This window comes from Lytechinus pictus, chromosome 2, assembly GCF_037042905.1.
Source record: "Lytechinus pictus isolate F3 Inbred chromosome 2, Lp3.0, whole genome shotgun sequence".
Taxonomy (NCBI): Eukaryota; Metazoa; Echinodermata; class Echinoidea; order Temnopleuroida; family Toxopneustidae; genus Lytechinus; species Lytechinus pictus.
In genome coordinates this window covers 13,586,286-13,604,806 of record NC_087246.1, presented here as the reverse complement: position 1 = coordinate 13,604,806, position 18,521 = coordinate 13,586,286, and the positions used below count along the sequence as shown (strand labels likewise).

General features: G+C 37.7%; 2 protein-coding genes across 2 annotated transcripts; one reads left to right on the top strand and one right to left on the bottom strand.

The window, feature by feature from the left end:
• Positions 1-9,929: 9,929 nt before the first annotated feature.
• On the bottom strand, positions 9,930-10,943 carry LOC129271135 (uncharacterized). The gene has a single exon (XM_054908498.2). The coding sequence runs from the start codon at positions 10,941-10,943 to the stop codon at positions 9,930-9,932; it is 1,014 nt and encodes a 337-aa protein (XP_054764473.2).
• A 4,746-nt stretch (positions 10,944-15,689) lies between these two features.
• LOC135155899 (lysyl oxidase homolog 2-like) lies at positions 15,690-17,078 on the top strand. The gene is made up of 3 exons (XM_064106270.1): positions 15,690-15,804; positions 15,957-16,286; positions 16,759-17,078. Exons 1-3 carry the CDS (start codon positions 15,690-15,692, stop codon positions 17,076-17,078), a joined length of 765 nt encoding a protein of 254 aa, XP_063962340.1.
• Positions 17,079-18,521: the final 1,443 nt, after the last annotated feature.

Here is an 18,521-nt window from a genome sequence, read left to right as displayed (position 1 = left end):
GAATAAACAAATAATGTTATAGGATTAATATAGCTCACATATCCACCTTGGAAGGTGCTCAAGGCGCTCCTATGTTACCCCGGCTAAGCTAGTCTACCGATTCCGGTGGGCACAGCTTTATGAGGAATTAATTCCTGCCGGATTATGATTTTTTTTTATTATTATTTTCACCCCACGTGAAGTGAGTGTAATATCTATAATTTCTAAGTGTAAGCGGTTGCGGACATTGCATTTCCATTGCCATGATTAAAATGCTGCATAGGAATTTAGGTTTATAAAGTCCTTATTTGCAGTACTGACATATAACACTGAATAGTTTTCACCACGCGGGCGTCGGTAGGACTTTTCCAGGGGGGGGGGTGGAGGCTCTGATTACCGACAAATAATCGGTACCAATTACAGACGTCAGGAGACCATGTGTCATGCTAGAGTTCCTCATTCTCCTTAGAAACGTTTTAGTGGGTTTTTTTTTTTTGGGGGGGGGGGTTGTTCTAACTAAAGAGGTGTGTCTTAATAAACACAATACAAGCGCGATGTGAATTTTTTTTACCAGAAAGGGAAATATTAAGAACTGTCCAATATAAAGGAAAATTATAGGTAGGATCTCACGAAATTATATGATGCGAGCGCGAAGCACAAGCTGAAATTCTTTTGAGACATTCTTGTCACTGTCGGTAGAGAAACTGACAACTTTTTATATTATAATCACTATCGGTACAGAGAACTCCCCACGTTCGCATTGCGGAAAGAAATACGATTTAAAGGTAACAGAATAAAATTTGACATATTTGACATTTATCGACAAAAATATTGACCGAGCAAGAACAATTTTTTTTATGAGGAGGGGGGGGGGAGATAGAACAGTCTTTCGTGACCCGACGGTTTGTCATTTTCCCGACAGGCATCAGTCCAACAGACAATAATTTTCCAACATCACAGACTCCGCTTCTTTGCTTAGGCCTACCTAATAAAAAAACCTCTACCCTGTCCCCTTCTCATTCTGATTATTCTCCTTTCTTTTGTTTTCCTTATATTTTCATTTTGTTTTCCTCTTTGTCTCATTTCTTTCTTTCTTTCTTTTTTTCTTTCTTTCTTTCTTTCTTTGGTTTTTCTCTTTTTCTTCTTTCCCTTTTTCTTTCCTCTTTCTCTCTTCTTTTTTTTTCTCTCGCCCCTTTTTCTTATTTTTTCTCGACAGCAGCGCAAATTTATTGAAGATATACAGAGAGTAGTGGGGTGTCGCACCCCCCCCCCCCCTTTAGCGACGACCCTGTCAGGAACGGATACAACGTCCCTAACCTTATTAATTTTACATCTAATGACCCTTGTATTTTTAGTCTTGGAAACAACTTCTCTGAAGAATAACTATAAATGTTAAATACCATCCAAACATTAGCTTATCCGCCGATAATCATATGTTGAAATACATGAAATTATGGCTATTGTTCAAGCAATCTATCCTTGAATTATGGTTGAGAATTTAGTCTTAAAATAATATGTGACAGGAAGGTGCTTATACAGCTCCTTATGCTATTTGACAATTTGTATGGTTACGAAAGAATACCAGAAAAAAGGGTCGCTGCCCCAAACTGCAACCAAGATGGCTTGGCCCTAAGGTGGTTACCCACCTATCAGATGCCTATCAGATTCAACAGTCACGGAGGTCTAAACCATTGGAAGTACACATTGATACGCTGAAACCCTATCAAGGTGTTGGGCTCCCGACTTGGGAATCCAGACCCGCTGGAGGAGACTTGCCCTCGGAGAGTTCAGCTGATAAAAATCAGGAAGAAGGTCACCAGGTGGTGTCAGCATGCATGATCACGACGCAACCGATTCCCCAGCAGACATCCTGCCTGATGGCGAGGTGCTTGGAGACCCACCGGGCCAGACACCAGCAGGTGAAGAGGCATCTGAGGGACAAGAATATGACACGTTGACAACTGACCATGATACTGCAAGTTTCACAGGAGACGTCGTGCCCAATGGGGATGTGCCTGGAGATTCACCAGACTGAATTAAGCAAGGCTGCAGATGACGCCTTGACAGACGATCACACTTTAGAAAGCTCCTCAGGAGACATTCCGCCCAATGACGAGGTACCTGGAGAGCCACCAGGCAACAGTCCAGCAGACGAAGTAACAAGTAGTGCAACCGCAGGGGGTACAGCTAATGAACAATCACTCACTACCATAGGAGACACCGCACCTGAAAAAGGGACTTCAGCGAGAGTTATTGTAGCAATTCTAGCCATTTTAGTAACTGTTTTATCGAAGCTTTAGTAAATGCATAGGATAGTGATTTAAGGCTTTTCCTTAAGCTTTAAGGCTTTATGGGTCTCATTATGTTATGTGCACTGAATAATCTTTGAGAAATTAAAAGTAAAGATCAAACTTGATCCTACACTTTGGACTACGTTATTTGGAGTGTTATACAAAAGGGAAAGTGATTAGTGTATGGAACGAATGTTGGTGAATGGAAGGTCGACGGATGTTTGATTGACTGAAGTGAGACATGAAAGGTGATCGACTGCAGTTGACGGATGATCTGACTAGAGAAACCAGGCAAGAGTCGACGGTTGGTGATGGTTTTTAACCAGTCTTTTCCATAAACCATCAGCAACGGTCATATATTGACCAAACGAACGCAACTGACGGTCATGCACGGTGGCATCCTGACAAGAAAACCGTGTCAGCTTAAAGTTGGATTCGAGGCCGTCACAATACACACACACACACACACACACACATATATATATATATATATATATATATATATATATATATATATATATATATATATATATATATATATATATTATATACACACACACACACAGTGCGTCCCAGAAAAAAGCAACTGGGATTCCTATGTCTTTTTTCTTCAAAGGAAAATTCATTTACATCATGATACCATTCAATTATTGTTTTATATTTTTATACCTAATGTAAGAAAAACACACTTCACGCATTTAGGAGCAAGACGAGTTTGAACGTTTAATGTCGGAATCAGGTTGAGCAGAAAAATTGAACAAGATTGGTTCGTGATCGGCGACCGTGCTTATTCGACGATTGGCTCATTAGCATTTATTTTGTAATTCTTTTTTAAGTATCTCTCACTGATCCATGAAATGAGAGTGGATTCAGATTCACACGTGAGTTTCTGGGCAAATCATTTCTGACATGCCTTAGCATTTATTGTTTTTAATCTGCCATGTGCGAACGATTTGCCAGGATGTTGGTCTCATATCAAATCAAAATATTAAAGTTCAGAATTTACTCTTATTATAGATATCAAAACTGTAGTAAAAACATATTTAACAATTGTGATATCTGTCTCAGGAAACGGGTATCCTTTTTGTGGGACGCACTGTATTGTTGTGTTGGGATCGTTCATATCTTAGTTGGGAGCATCAATGACCAGACAGGAACAATCGATGTAAAATTCAATCAAGAAACTTTATTAATAATCAGTCTTCAGCAATATTACATGTAGAGTTGAAAAGCGTATCACAACGTACGTCGATGTAGATCTTAACTCTGTGATGATCTTAACTTATCTAACCTCCACCCTTGGATGTACACTCAATATATATTCAAGCTTCTACATAAATCATAATCCAAGTGTTTGGGTATAGGACAAAAGGGGGGTTTGATTATTGGGAAGGGGAAGGCAGTTGTTTGTTCTATGATTAGGGGTTGCTTGAACTATTAACAATAGGGGTTTTTATTGGCGTGGATTAAATAAATGAATAGGGGTTCTGAGAAGGGGGTATGGACATAAAAAGGGATGGTTCTTAGAAGGGGTATTTTACATTTATGACGTCTAGGCTATATGTATGTAGTGATTTATACAATCACTACATTACATCCCCTTTCTTTGGAAAATTGAGGCTCCCCTCCATGTGGAAAAAAAATCAAAGAAAGCAAAATCAGAGGAATAGATACCCTGGGGTTAATGAACTATATACATTATAAAGTCAATATAGAGAAATAGAAAAGAAAATATATACATTATAAAGTAAATACAAAAAATATAGAAAAGAAAACGATATGTGAAACATTTGATCATTGTTCCGTGTCCTCTTTCGCTCATTCTCTCTCCCAAACAAATACTTCAAACCTATATACATATATACAGTAAATTCATATTAAATGATTAGCAGAAACCATTCCATAATCGTGGTAATGATAAAATTTGACGTAATGCTAACCCTAGTCAAAATTAAAAACATAAATTGCAATTTTTGTTCAGAAACCAGTGCACATTATGTACTTAAACTAAACAAAATAATCATAACTTGTGCAGACTTATGCACTTAAAAAACAAAGTAAAAATGAAGAGAATTGTAAAAACTAGAATAACAATTCAAGTATCAATAACAATAATGTATTATATGTTTCAAATATTCTTATTACTAGCCAAGGCAATTCAGCAATGGATAACAACTCTTTTCATAATATAAGTTAAACAAATCTGGTATCAGTTAAGGTTAAAGGTATAAATACCACTGAACTGTATATGTAATATTTTATTAACAATATATAAGCTAAGTTTGTCAGTGTGTCTATCTTTTTACTGCTATCGACCATTAATGGATAAATTCTCATCATACTCTGATGATAAACGAAATCAAAGATACAAATGTGATATTCCAACATGATTATATATAAGAAAAACAGGTGCGCTCTAGGTATTGAAAGTGTGTCTATGCTTAAATCCGGGGCTTAAATGGGCCTAATTATACTGCATATGAAGCATTAACATAGAAACTCGAGTCACTAACAACCTAACCTGTCATGAATTTCCTTTTATAATCATATTAAATGAAAAAAAAGTTTAACAAGTAAATTCAAACCTGTTCAGTACCACTTAACAAGAGTATATTCAAACTTGTTATGTCATCATATTGATGAACTTTGATATATAACTTTATGTTCATGAACAAATGCATTTTAACATGTGTTCAATTCGACACAACAATAAAACGTACCTTCATCAAGATTTTGACTACTAATTGCTTGCAGATATATACGGGTCTTATTCAAACCATTATGAGTTATAACATTATCTAGGAAGTAAACTCTTCCAGGAATAACAAAGGTACAATATATCTATAAAATTACAAGAGGGTATACACTATTGTAAAGAGATTAAAGCTTACACATACAGAGACTTGTAAAATCTTGCTGGGGACCCTGTTATTGGTATTTGTCTATTAGTCAATATGTCATTAATTAAATCGTCCGTGCCTCTATACAAATCGACATTCCACCAAAATCTTACTTGTTTGGTGGTGTTATTAGAGCTTTGGTCAAATGAGGTCAGGAATTGTAAATGTCCATTCTTAAAACGTCCTCTATGAAGAGTCATGTTCTTATCAATGGGGGCATTCATAAGCATTTCAAACTGTCTTTCCAGGTCGGTCTTTGTCAAGGGTCTGGGGGCAGCTATCCCATTGTTGTCCGCTATTGCATGCAAGTAATCTGAATCATTGATTGGGCCTGATAGCTGGGTACACATAACTTGCTCAGCATTGAACTCTGGAAGTTTCTCATCATTCTCATTGATGAAGTTCACTGATGGTTTTTCAGTGTTTTGTTTCCCTTGTTCTTGAGCAGTTGTTTTCTTCCCTAAAGCTTCCTTCAACTTTTGTATGTGTGTAATATGTTTCCTCTCATCAGATGCTTTCATGAAGCAAGGTTTTAATCTATTGAAATTAAACACATCTCGCAAGACTTCTCCCTTTAATGTAGCCAAAAGGTAATGTGTTCGATCTAACACATCATGAACAACTAATGGCCCAACCCATTCAGCTGCAATCTTTTTAGAGTTTGCAGTCAAAGAAGATGAGGTAGGTTTATACAAATAGACTAATTGTCCTCTGGAGTAAATGGGTGATTTCCCCAGTTTGTTTCCAATTTCTGCATTTTGTTTATCTTGCTGCTTTCTCTGTAAAGAGAGCATTGTCTTCGAGATATGGTCAAATTTCTTTTTCAAATGGTCAATATATTCGCTGTATGACCGTGATAGACCAGACATAGGATTGAAAGACAAAGCAGTTAAATTTGGGGGCTCCCTACCAAAAACAAGCTGATATGGACTGTGGTCACCGAGGTGTGGGGAAGAAAATGAATTGTAGGCATACGATGTAGTAGAAATGTATCGAACCCAATCGGTGCCAAACTGATTCAGGTTGACCTTGAGGAAATTCGAAAGGGTGCGAATGTGCCGTTCTACGTGCAGACTCCCATGATTCTCTACACTAATTACCTTCTGGTCAATGTTCAAAGCTGAACATAAGGTCGTCAGTAGTTTGCTAGTCAGTGAGGATGCTGCGTCAGTCACTAGACATGATGGTGGTCCAAAAATGCAAACCACTTTCTGGATCAATGCCTCACATATCGTCTCTGCATCAAGAGATTTCAGAGGCGCACAAATAACAAAGCGAGATATTTCATCGCATATCACCATCAGATGTCTAAATCCAGTCCCAGAAGTCGGCATAGTCTTAAAGTCGAGACTAATGCGGTCAAATGGTCTGTAAGAGTCCGGTACCCTAGTATGAAATGGTCTAGTCTTGTCAGGCTTGCCACGGAATTGTTGGCAACGCAGGCATGCTTTAACGTAGTTGTTAATTCGTTCAAACATATTTGGCATAAAGAAGTTGCGTCTTATTGTCAAATATGTACGTTGGGTCCCTTGGTGATTACTGAGTAGGTTGTCATGGTATTGAGATATAATAGTGTCAGTCAAAGTTTCAGGTATAGCAAGTTGCAGTCTGAAGTCATCATCCTTAATAAAGAATAACCTAAAAAGAACACCATCACAAAGGATATATTCTTCTGCCTTCAACTTAATAGCCTTTGCTGCCTTCTTGTCACTGGGCAGAATATCATGGGCTAAGAAATCATACACAGGCTTGAAGAATGGTGATGACTGCTGTTCTGTTTTAAGCTCTCTTAAGTCAATGGGAAGGTTGTAATCTCTAATTATCTTTCGTTTGATGATATCAGTAATCCTATCTAGCTCCTGTTGTTTAGGGATATGTCCAGCTATTATGTTTTCTACCTTTCTGGTTAGTGGCTTAGGTGGGGTGTAAAGATTAGGAGGTACATCTCTATAGTGGTCGTTATTGTTTGTCTTAGTCTCATTGTGCCTGTCAACTAGTCTAGGCTCATGTGTAGTGTTGGAAAAGGGGGGTAAATGCCTAGAATGTGAACTTGTACTGTCTAGGCCGTCAAATATTGGCTCCTGTCTGGTGGATGTGGCAGGTGCTGGCCTGTGATTGGTTAGTCGTTGGGGTTGGTTGGTAGGTCTGGTAGGAGGCATTGGGTTATCTGGTGTTGTGGGCGGACCCACGCGTGTGTCTGTGTTAATGGGACTCTGAGCTTTGTTAGGGAAAATCTCGGGAATATCTATTCCCATTTTCTTAGCATAAGCTCGTGTTACCCTCCTATCACAGGACTGAACTGGGTGGAGAGTGTCCACTTGAACTAAATCACTCTCATCAAACAGGCAGTAGGAAATAGGGACAACCCTGTCAATCTCATCGTGGTCCCCAGATGGGGCCCGAGAAAGAAAATCTGCCAAAACAATGTCAGTGCCCTTTCTGTATCCTATTTGAAATGAGTATTCTGACAATTTCAAAATCAACTTCTGCAACCGTGTTGTGCATGGTGCTTCTTTTGATTTCAAAATCTGAACAATTGAGCTGTGATCGACAAAAGCATTAAATTCACATCCCTTAAGCAAATGCTTAAAGGCAGAAATATTGATCAACAAACCAAATAGTTCTAGCTCTGTCACACTATACCTTTCACATGCGCTTGGTAGTACTTTTGAGTAATAACCAATGATTCGTTCCTTACCATTGATAAGTTGAGTTAAGTATGAGCCAGTAGCAGTCCGAGAAGTGTCACTGTATAAAGAGAATCGTCCTGTACTTTGGGGCATGTGTAAGATAGGGGGGTTGGTCATGAGCTCTTTTACTTTATTGAAGGCAGTCTCGTGTTGGTCAGTCCAAAGAAACTTGTTTTTCTTCCTTGTCAGTTGATGTAGTGGTTTGAGAATAGATTGTATATTGGGGAAAAATCCTGCAACATAGTTAACTGCTCCCACTAGTCTCCTAACTTGTCTTGGAGTCTTTGGTCTGGGCATGGTATGAATGGCAGCGCACCTATCACGTAGGGGCTGGAAACATGCCTCTCCTGCCTCATTAATGGTAATTCTATGTCCCATATAATCAACATCAGTGCGGAAAAGTTTGCACTTCTTTGGGCTAACTTTTAGTCCATTGTCAGAGAGGGCCTTCAATACATCTACTAAATGTGACCGGTGGGTAGTCTTGTCACGGCTAAATAGTATAATATCGTCATGGTGGGCTATGCAAAATTGTCGAGAATTGGGGATCGACCCCAAAATATCATCAATCTTTGCCTGAAAGATAGCAGGGGAAACATTCAAGCCTTGAGCTAATCGCTTATAAAAGTAATGTTTACCACCATGATATGAGGCGATGCCTGTGTATTTTTGAGCTGATTTAGATAAGGGAATACAATGAAAAGCTGACTTCAAATCAATCACACTAAGAACTCTTGTATTAGCATTGCCAATGCGTTTGAGTGTTTCAGAAAGTAGCGGGAATGGGTGATTTATTCGCTTGATTCTTGAATTGAGATAGCGAAAGTCTGTCACAACCCTTTTGTCAGTGGTGTTTTTCTTAGAAAGAAGGAGCACAGGTGAAGTATATGACTGATGTCCTACTTCCAAAATTCCCAATTTGACAAGTTTGCTTAGCTCATACTCTATCTTAGTCTTGTCAGTTTCAGTTGCAAAGTAAGGTCGTATGAAAAATGGTTCGTTGTTAGTCAGTTCAATATCTACCTCAAAATTTGGACAACTAGATAGTTCGCCATAGAGAGAAAATGCATCTCTATTATCCATCAAAACGCGAACTATTTCCTGCCTTTCATCTTGAGACAGAATGCTTCCAGTCAGGTCAATGTGTTTCTTTATTATCTCCTCTTCTGTCATGTCAACAATGGGATCATCGGAGTCAAGGTGGGGGTATCTCTCCAAGTTATTAATTCTAACTGCCTCTGTTTTGGAATTTGTCTGTGTCACATTCAAATTGTCCATAGAGTTTAAAGTCATGTTAATGTCATTGACTGGCAAATCATGGGTCACATTTATAAGATCGCTAGTGTCTAAAAATGCAATTGGTCTACCCTTTGCCAAATGGACTGGCTTGTCTGTTGAATTAGTTACAAGTAGCTGTGTTTGTCCCTTAACCAACTTGACTATCATTGTAGATGGACAATGCCTGCCTAAGTAACTGTTTGCTGTCAATATGACATCAGAATTGCGCAAGTGGGATGGGGCTTTGCCATGTATTGTCACAAATTTAGAAGTGCCAGGGTCAATGGTCATTTTGCTAGTGGGGGCAAATGAGACCTTCTTAGATTTAATCTTGAATACATGATTCCTAAAATGGAGAGTACCGTCTAAATCAGAAAGGGAATTGTTGCCCAGTATCATGTCTACTCCCACAAGATTGTCTACTACCAAAGCAGAGATTTCAAACTTATGACCTTGAATGAATACATGTAGTTTGATAGCAGAAAATGCCGTTAGGAATTGACCGTTTCCGATTTTAAACCTAACTGGTCTTACTTTCTGTTTAGGGAGATTAGAAAGGTAGGAAGATGATTGAACATAATTAGCGGAGATTATGGTCTTGGTTGCTCCACTATCGAACAAAATGAACACATTCTTGCCATTTGGTAAGCGACCTTTCACAAAGTTTCTATCTGTCAACTTAAGTTCTACATCTTCGGTTCCTAAATGAGTCGATGTTAAGTCAATGTCAGGCCTGGTCTGATTTTTAGATCGGGAAGGAAGATAACGAGCGCTGTTGACTCCTTCCCGTCTTAAAAATCCTGTTGCTGTTGGCCGTAGCCCGTCCGTTGTCCGTAGTATTGTTGTCGCTGTCCATAGTCACGTCGTGGCTGTGTCTCCATGTCCCTAAGTCGTCGTCGACATTCCCGCCAGACATGTCCTGGAATGCGACAATAGTCACATGTCAGTCTGGGTCGACGGTCAGTAAAGTCACGGTTATGGCGGTATGGGCTCTTACCGCGTCTAGTATCATGATACTGATAGTCACGATACCGATCACGACTTCGGTCTTGTCGTCGTTGGGAAAAACTACGGTCGCTACTCCTATTAAGGTTGTTTCGTCGTGGTGTCGGAGATCGTCGATTAGGAGCTCTCCCACGGTCTCTGTCATTATTGGGGGTGTCGGTTATTTTCATTGAATTTATCTCCTCTCTGAGAAGATCAATTTCTGCTTGGGCAGAGAAGGTCAGCTCTTTTGTCTGTGGAGTCGAGTCCTTTCTTAAGTCAAGAAATAGCTGCGCCTTAGCTGCTATTTCGTCAGAAGTTATGTCAGAGGCTGAGGCAGACATCAATATTGTAGCGCGGCATTCATTAGGCAGAGAATCAAGCAATCTGTGTTTAATCTGTGCCTCGCCATAATTGATGTAAGACGCAGTCTGTCGAAGTCGCTGGAGATACGCCTCTGCGCTCTCCCCATCAGTCATCGTCATTGTGTTAAAGTCCCTAACATGGCTGTATGAAGACTTAGCTGGGCTAAACCTCCTTACAAACCCGTCTTTTAAGTCGTCATATGAATTAAAAGTCAGTCCGTCTATCCATAGTCTAGCCTGTCCCTGCAATGTGCGACGGAAAGATCGGAGTATTGTCTGAAATTGGGCGGGGTCAGTTGAGTCTATATTGTGTGCGTCCAGGTAATCATCAAATGTCAGAAAATGTGCAGTCGAGTCGTCCCTATCTAGCCGATCGCCAGAAAACCGGGATGGAAGAAAGTCCGTCTGTCGTAGTGTATGTCGTGGCATATTCGATGTCGATGTTGTGGTGGTCATATTAATGGTCAAATTATTACTGTTCAGTAATTGGTAGGCAATGTTCAGCTTAATATTTATCCAGAACTTTAAGAGGGGGAATCTACTCCTACACTGTTTTATACCAAAACGAAATTAAATTTTAGGACAAGGTATTAAATCTAACAGTACCATGTAATTGTCGAAATCAATAGATAAACCATAGATACAAAGGAATTCTATATAAATATCATCTCTCGCTCTCACTCATGGGTCGGAACAATGAAAAGTGTTTCACTTACCAAAGTAACCAAGCAAATGTAGAAGGACATCAGAATGAAATTATTAGATTGGTCTCATAAAAAAAAGTTATTAAAAGTCATATGGCCGAATAACATCCACATCGATCCAAGGAAAAGGTAGTCGAGCATCAAAGTCCTTCAGTTCTCAATGGTCTGTCCGTTGATCCAGTTGCTGTGTCACACATATGGCTGTCGTCTTCCGAAGTCATCACAGCTGTCGAGGTCCCTTCAGTCATCCGTCGTCTCTCCAGTCATCCGTCGTCTGTGTCTTATCCGTCTCTGGCATGCAGCGTCATTTCTGTTTTTGGTTGTGTACAGTTTGGCTGGAGATCACTGTCACTGTAGGCTAGGAGGTTCCTAATTTTCGTCATCTAGTGAGCTGAGTAAATGTTGTCGATCGTCGCTGACCCTGGTCCAAAGTTTTCCTCCTATTTCATTATTAACTTTTGTTGTTGTTGTTGTTGAAGATTTTGATGAACATATATGTGATATGATAAGTCTTCTGACGCACCACTCTACAGGCTTTCGACACCTACTCCAAGGGTAAATAAGTGTCAGTCTTCTATAGCACTAGTGAATAAAAAGCCGGGTTCTCCACCATGTTGTGTTGGGATCGTTCATATCTTAGTTGGGAGCATCAATGACCAGACAGGAACAATCGATGTAAAATTCAATCAAGAAACTTTATTAATAATCAGTCTTCAGCAATATTACATGTAGAGTTGAAAAGCGTATCACAACGTACGTCGATGTAGATCTTAACTCTGTGATGATCTTAACTTATCTAACCTCCACCCTTGGATGTACACTCAATATATATTCAAGCTTCTACATAAATCATAATCCAAGTGTTTGGGTATAGGACAAAAGGGGGGTTTGATCATTGGGAAGGGGAAGGCAGTTGTTTGTTCTATGATTAGGGGTTGCTTGAACTATTAACAATAGGGGTTTTTATTGGCGTGGATTAAATAAATGAATAGGGGTTCTGAGAAGGGGGTATGGACATAAAAAGGGATGGTTCTTAGAAGGGGTATTTTACATTTATGACGTCTAGGCTATATGTATGTAGTGATTTATACAATCACTACATTACAGTATATAACTTAATCGTAATCATTTTTAAAGAAGTAATTGCATACTGTGTGATCAGAAATAAATGTATAATTTAAAGATGTTATTATTAATAAAGACAAGCTAATATTTGGCATCTATCAAAGTCAAGCATCGAAAAAAAATATTCATCGAAAACTACGTGATTCTTCATTCGAATCAATGTGGTTCAGGAAAAACACCCTACTGACTTGAATTAAAATCAAATGTATGAACAATTCAAAATGACATAGAAAACAAAGAGCAAGTAATTAGAATATTCTGTGAACTGAGTAAGGTATTCGATATGCTTAATCTCAACATTTTACTTTCCAAACAAAATCATTATGGAATCAGAATTAGTTCTTCCGTTCTACTGCTCTTCCATGGTTTAAAAAACAACAGTAAGTTGTATTTAATGTACATCATTCTGACTGATGTAGATGGTTAAATTGCAAGACGGCATCTCTTTATCAAATGGAGACAAGAGAGTAAATATTGGACATTATAATATGAAAACACACAGAGTTTATTGATTGAGTTAAACCTAGTTCAGGCTTGCTTTAACCAAATTCTATGGATAACAAACGTAATGACATCTATGTATTGAAAAGGAAAATACTTTAATCGTAAAGTAAGTCAGCTAAACTTGATTCTTTACCCAGAATGTAATATTTTTTATTATAATTAGTAGTTTTACAATGGTTCCTTTCTCGAATTAAAACACTTTTAATTTCTTACTCCATACTTCATATTGAGAGAAACACATCAGGTAATAATGATTGATCGACTTGCTTATTGTATTGGGTTTTTTTCTTCTTCCTTCAGACAAAATAGAAAAAAATACGTCAAAATACATGAATGGTAAATGTACAAAACATACCATACAATTCCCATATAACAAAGCATGTAGACAGAAAGATAATCATTTCTTTAAAAACACATTTCGAAACACAGGGAATGAATAAGGACCTTCTAAAGAAGAAATTGAAGAAAATTGTAGCATTTATCATTACCTTTGAAAGAGCGAAGTTGGCTCAGTCTGTAGAGCGTCTGCCCGTCGAACCAAAGATCGTGGGTTCGAGTCCACCCCGGGCGGATGACTGAAGCCAGTGCGTTGTGTGTAAACGTCTCTCCCCTGTTTCATAGATGCAGGCTATGTTACAGTGGAAAACACTCCGTCCCTCGGATAGGACGTTAATAAAGGTCCCGTGTAGAGGAGAATCACCACCTTTGAACGTTAAGAACCCACTGCACTATTCGAATAAGAGTAGGGGAAACCCCGGTGTAGTGGTCCACCTGCATTCCACAACCAGTTATCGGGAGGAGAGACCTGCGGGTCACAGTTCTGTGTGCGCGCCCTTCTTGGCGACGCAGATTGGCTGGCTCCTCAAATTGCGCCTTTGAATGTCTTTGACAGATATATGGCGCAATACAAATGCTGTGCATCATCATCATCACCTTTGGTTTTGCACTGCAATCTTAGAATTAAACAAAAAATGGCGAATTCTTATCTATAGCACATTATGATAAGAGCCGTTTCACATTTTCTTGTCAAATTTCCACTACCCCCTCTCTTTCTCTCTCCCTATCGGTATGTTTTGCCTTTTTTTTCTTTTCTTACCAGTGACTTGAAGTACCTTTTCTCTAAATATGCACCCATCATTTTTGCTTATCCCTTTTTCAACTCCCCTGTGCCCATGCATTCAATGTCTATTTACATGGTTTACATTAAGTTATGTTCTAACTTTTTGAGTAAAGAGTAAGAGTTCAAGCAACATGTCGGAAATCAAAGTTACTGAGAGTCAGGCTTTTTTTATATATAAAGTTTTACTTGATAAGCTCGCATCAGAAAGTCTACCATATCTTGAAGCGTGTGTGCTTTGTGTAGAAAAAAGAACCTTGGCTTGACAAAACGGTACTAATCATTTTCCTAGTACACGTGATTTCGTTCCGATCTGTCACGATCTTGACTCGGCGATATGGGTTAATGTTGGGTAAATTTTCTTCCGTCACAATTAAGCACGGTCCTGTTTTTAGTTTCTCTATCTCTTTTGGTCTCATATTGCAGCCGATGTGCTTTGTCTGTGATAGCATAGCGAGAGAGTTTAATTGTTCAATTATTAAGGTGCCAGTCACTCATTACCCTGTCTTTTGAAATATCCCATGCTTTTAATCGTAATGTCAAGTACTTACCATAAAGAAATCACTGCTGTGATGGCTCATTTTCGTATAATAATGCTACAAATCTACCTTTTAACAGGGATTTGGGTAATCAAAGTGTCATCTTATTTTTCTTTTCCTGTTTTTATTCAAATATCATTTGATCAATTTGAGGACTGTGTGATATTGCATTGCACCAGTGTTTGTTTTGTTTTGTATAATATTTCATAGTGTGTAGAGATTAGGTGATTGCGTGTGCTATAAAAAAGAATACATTTTAGTAGTGTCAAATTAGTCACCGTTTGATGACAAATTTGTTATGATATGATTTTTATAAAAACAAATTGTGAAAATTTCCTTCTTTTTAAGATGAAAGTGTTCCTTATTCACAATTTTTCGAGAATGCATTTAGAGAATATAACATGGTACTACATTAATAATAATTGCATTATATGTTACAATTCTGTTCTCTGAATGAAACTGTCTCAATCAAACAGAAATGGGGAAATAATTTGAGATCAACTGCATCACGGATCTCTGTTTTAATTTCGATTCTGATAATATAGATTAGGAGAACTTTCTTTATCTTCGTTCCTTTCGGTAGCCTACTCATTTAAACACATCGAGGCATGAAAGTGTTATGCAAGATTAATGTGTTGGTGTGTGTGGGAGTATTTATGTTGATTGTAGGATATGTGTGGGAATTTTGGGAAACATTTTGGGCAACCTCGGATAAGAGGCCTAAGCAATGTGGGTGTCCTTTCCCCAATCTGTTTCTGTCATCTTGTTTTTTTTTATTTAGATTTAGGGTACAGATATGACTGACAATAACGGCAACCATTTCCTTCTTCAGTACTTCAAACACCTCCGTATATCAAGTGCCTATCAATCTTAATTCACACAATCTACATGATCTAATAAAAACTCATACAAGCTTTGGGACAGACATCACCGTATCCTTTGGACTTCTTCGCGGCTCCTGACTTTTCAACCATTATCCAGAATACACTTTACTACAACTTTGAAATCGTAAAGTAAACATCTTTATTGGCTTCCATTATAGCGTTCCTTGATGTGCTTACGTCAAATATGTCATACAAGGGATTACTTAATTTTGGTTTGGAAGGCTTCAAAGGGTATAAATACGTTCAACTCGAGGTGCAGTAGAAAATATTTCATATGGAAAAGATTTTATTCCTTTGATTTTTGACTGTTTAAGACGGCAAAATTGACCATGCCTCTTCGTAAAATTTCACTTGCATTTATTTACGGTGCATTTATGATATGTCTTTTAGGAGAAAGAATAAAATTTTCTTTGTCTAACATGAAAAATGTTGGTCAATCAGTTGGTAAGTTCCTAATATGACTTTCAATTTTATTTGTCGTCTTCTATCCGATGTAAAAGAAATACGATAGGTTTATTTTGTATATAACATTTAGGCATGCCTTTTCAACGCTTATTTGAGCTCCCTTTTATGTTTTCTATATTTTATTCCGACAGATAAGAATGTCCGTCTTGTTGACAAATACGGCAACGACCAATCGTCTGAAGGATTCGTTCTGGTCAATATAAATGGAACTTGGGGAGGCATTTGCGAAGAACCTAGCTGGGGTCTCGCTGATGCTGAAGTTACGTGTTCAGAACTTGGGTTCAGCGGTGCAGTTTTTAATGATAACTACATCTACAAAAAGCATCCCGGTATTCTTCTCTATGATGTGCGATGTGTCGGGAATGAGACTAGGTTGTTAGATTGTCCGAATAGTCGTGTCGATCTATTTGGAGTGTGTAATAAATATTTGAAAGCCTCGGTAGTTTGTACGAATTACACAAGTGAGTATTGTATTATAATGTTTACATCATGTACATGGAATGCACATGGAAAACATTTTACTTGCTAATGCTTGATCAAGATGGCGTTGATGAATTTTATCTATCATTTTAAGATGTAATAAAGATGAAAGCACATTTCTTGTTTACCAATTGATCAAGGGCTACTATAATGGACAAATTATCGTTGCCAGACGGATCTTTCCTCCGAAATTTACCCTCTAATATCGTCACAATCTCACACTAGCCAACGGCTACTCCGTTCATGGAGATGTTTTGTTTACTAATATATATTTATGTATTTCCTCTATGTTATATTGGGTTGTTCGATCCATTGTCCAAAACGATTTTTTGGGGGGGTATGATAAGGATATAACCATTCTTCCACAAATCTTACTTTCCAATATAAACACAATTCGTATTTATTTGGTTCCCGGTAAATTATATGGCCTAATCATGGATTTTTATTTTGCAGTTCGCCTGACGGATTCCAACTTTCTGGGCGAGGGAAGGGTAGAGGTGTTCTACCTCGGATCTTGGAGGCTGGTTTGCAGTGACCAATGGGATCTAGACGATGGACATGTACTTTGCAGAGAACTTGGACTTGGTAGAGCTTTAGCCATTGACGAAAGTCATATCTCTACAAGGGAGAGAGAAGATTACATTTTAAGTGACGTGAGGTGCAATGGAAGTGAATCCAGTTTATTGGCGTGTCCTGGATCTACTTTCAGCATTGGCAAGTGTAACTCTACTCGAAGAGCGAGAGTACAATGTTCTAGTGGAGGTGAGTTTTAATTTAAAGTGTAACTTCCAGAATGTAACAAATCGGTTATGTGTTATTATCATATCGTTTTGAGTGTAAAAATTAAAAAAAATGTAAATGTACACAATTTTTCATCCACGCGAAATGCTAGATTTGTTTTGTGTGCAATGAATTACATAAGAATAATTTTTTTTTTATTAAGGCCCTTTTAAGTTATGTTAAATCATTAAAGCGCGTGATTTAATTCGACCTCATTTCTATATCATATGCTAGTATATACGTCAATTATGATGAAGAGGTTACAATACAAAAATATGTTTTACTTGACATATTTATCGATTTCACATTGTAATCTGTTTTGAAATGTTTGATCTACTGCCCTTATAGATGTGATATCTGTTTTTTTTTAATTTGACTATTTCTGAGGCATGGAAAAGGCTGAAATTTTAGGACGTGTTTGCCCGTAACGCTTTGATATCTAATAACTGTAAGTGCTAAGAGACCGTTGTTAAAGAGTAATAAAAACATTATCGAGAGAGGGCGCTAGATACGTAATAACATCATAATTCAAATTTTCACTAAGAATCAACGATTGGAAAATTTGGGAAGATGCTCTGCGGAAACAATTATTGATTAAACTCCACGGAAACTGCATATTCGCCTCCCGTGTATTTCTGTCTGGGTTGAGATAATTCACATTATTAAACTTTAACCAAAGTTTTAGATGGGCTTCAAACAAAAGTCCAGTCTAGTATTTCTTTAAATATTTTCATTCTTTAACTTAGGATTTTCTTTCAGTTTGCTATTTACGCCTCGAGCATTACATAAAAATAGAAAAGTGGCGGTAAAACGATAAAGTGTATGAAAGTAGTTCGAACTTGATTGACAACCGAATATAACTGACCAAGACACGAAATAAAAGTTGAAAGCCGAGTTCCAGCTCAAGACCACGATCGAACTTGTGATATGTTTATTTCAGTATTTTGGTATATTTATTAAAACAAAGGTATATCATAAAATCATTCCGATATTCTAGAGTACAATCTATTTAAATACATATTCCATATTAATTTTATTGAGGGAATATTTCATCAATATAACTTTTTCCACGACAAAGTTGATCATAGTTATATGTGGATGAGTAAGCCATATATATATATACATGTATATTTATATATATATATATATATATATTTCTATTTTCTTTGTGAATACACTATCGTTACAGCAACAGTGTCATTTAATAGATAATCGTAAAGGGGCTTTCACAAGTGGTCGTGTGGTCCCTCTGCGATGGTTGACACCCTGTATCTATACATGTATTTTGTCACCAAGAGGAAAAGAGGTCATTAACAATAAAAAAAAAATACAGTTGGTAATAGCCCTAAAATAATACAGAGCTTCATAAAAATGTTTTATATGTCTTAATCGAAAATTTATATGACATTTTACAACTTCTATGAAGTCAAGAAGGA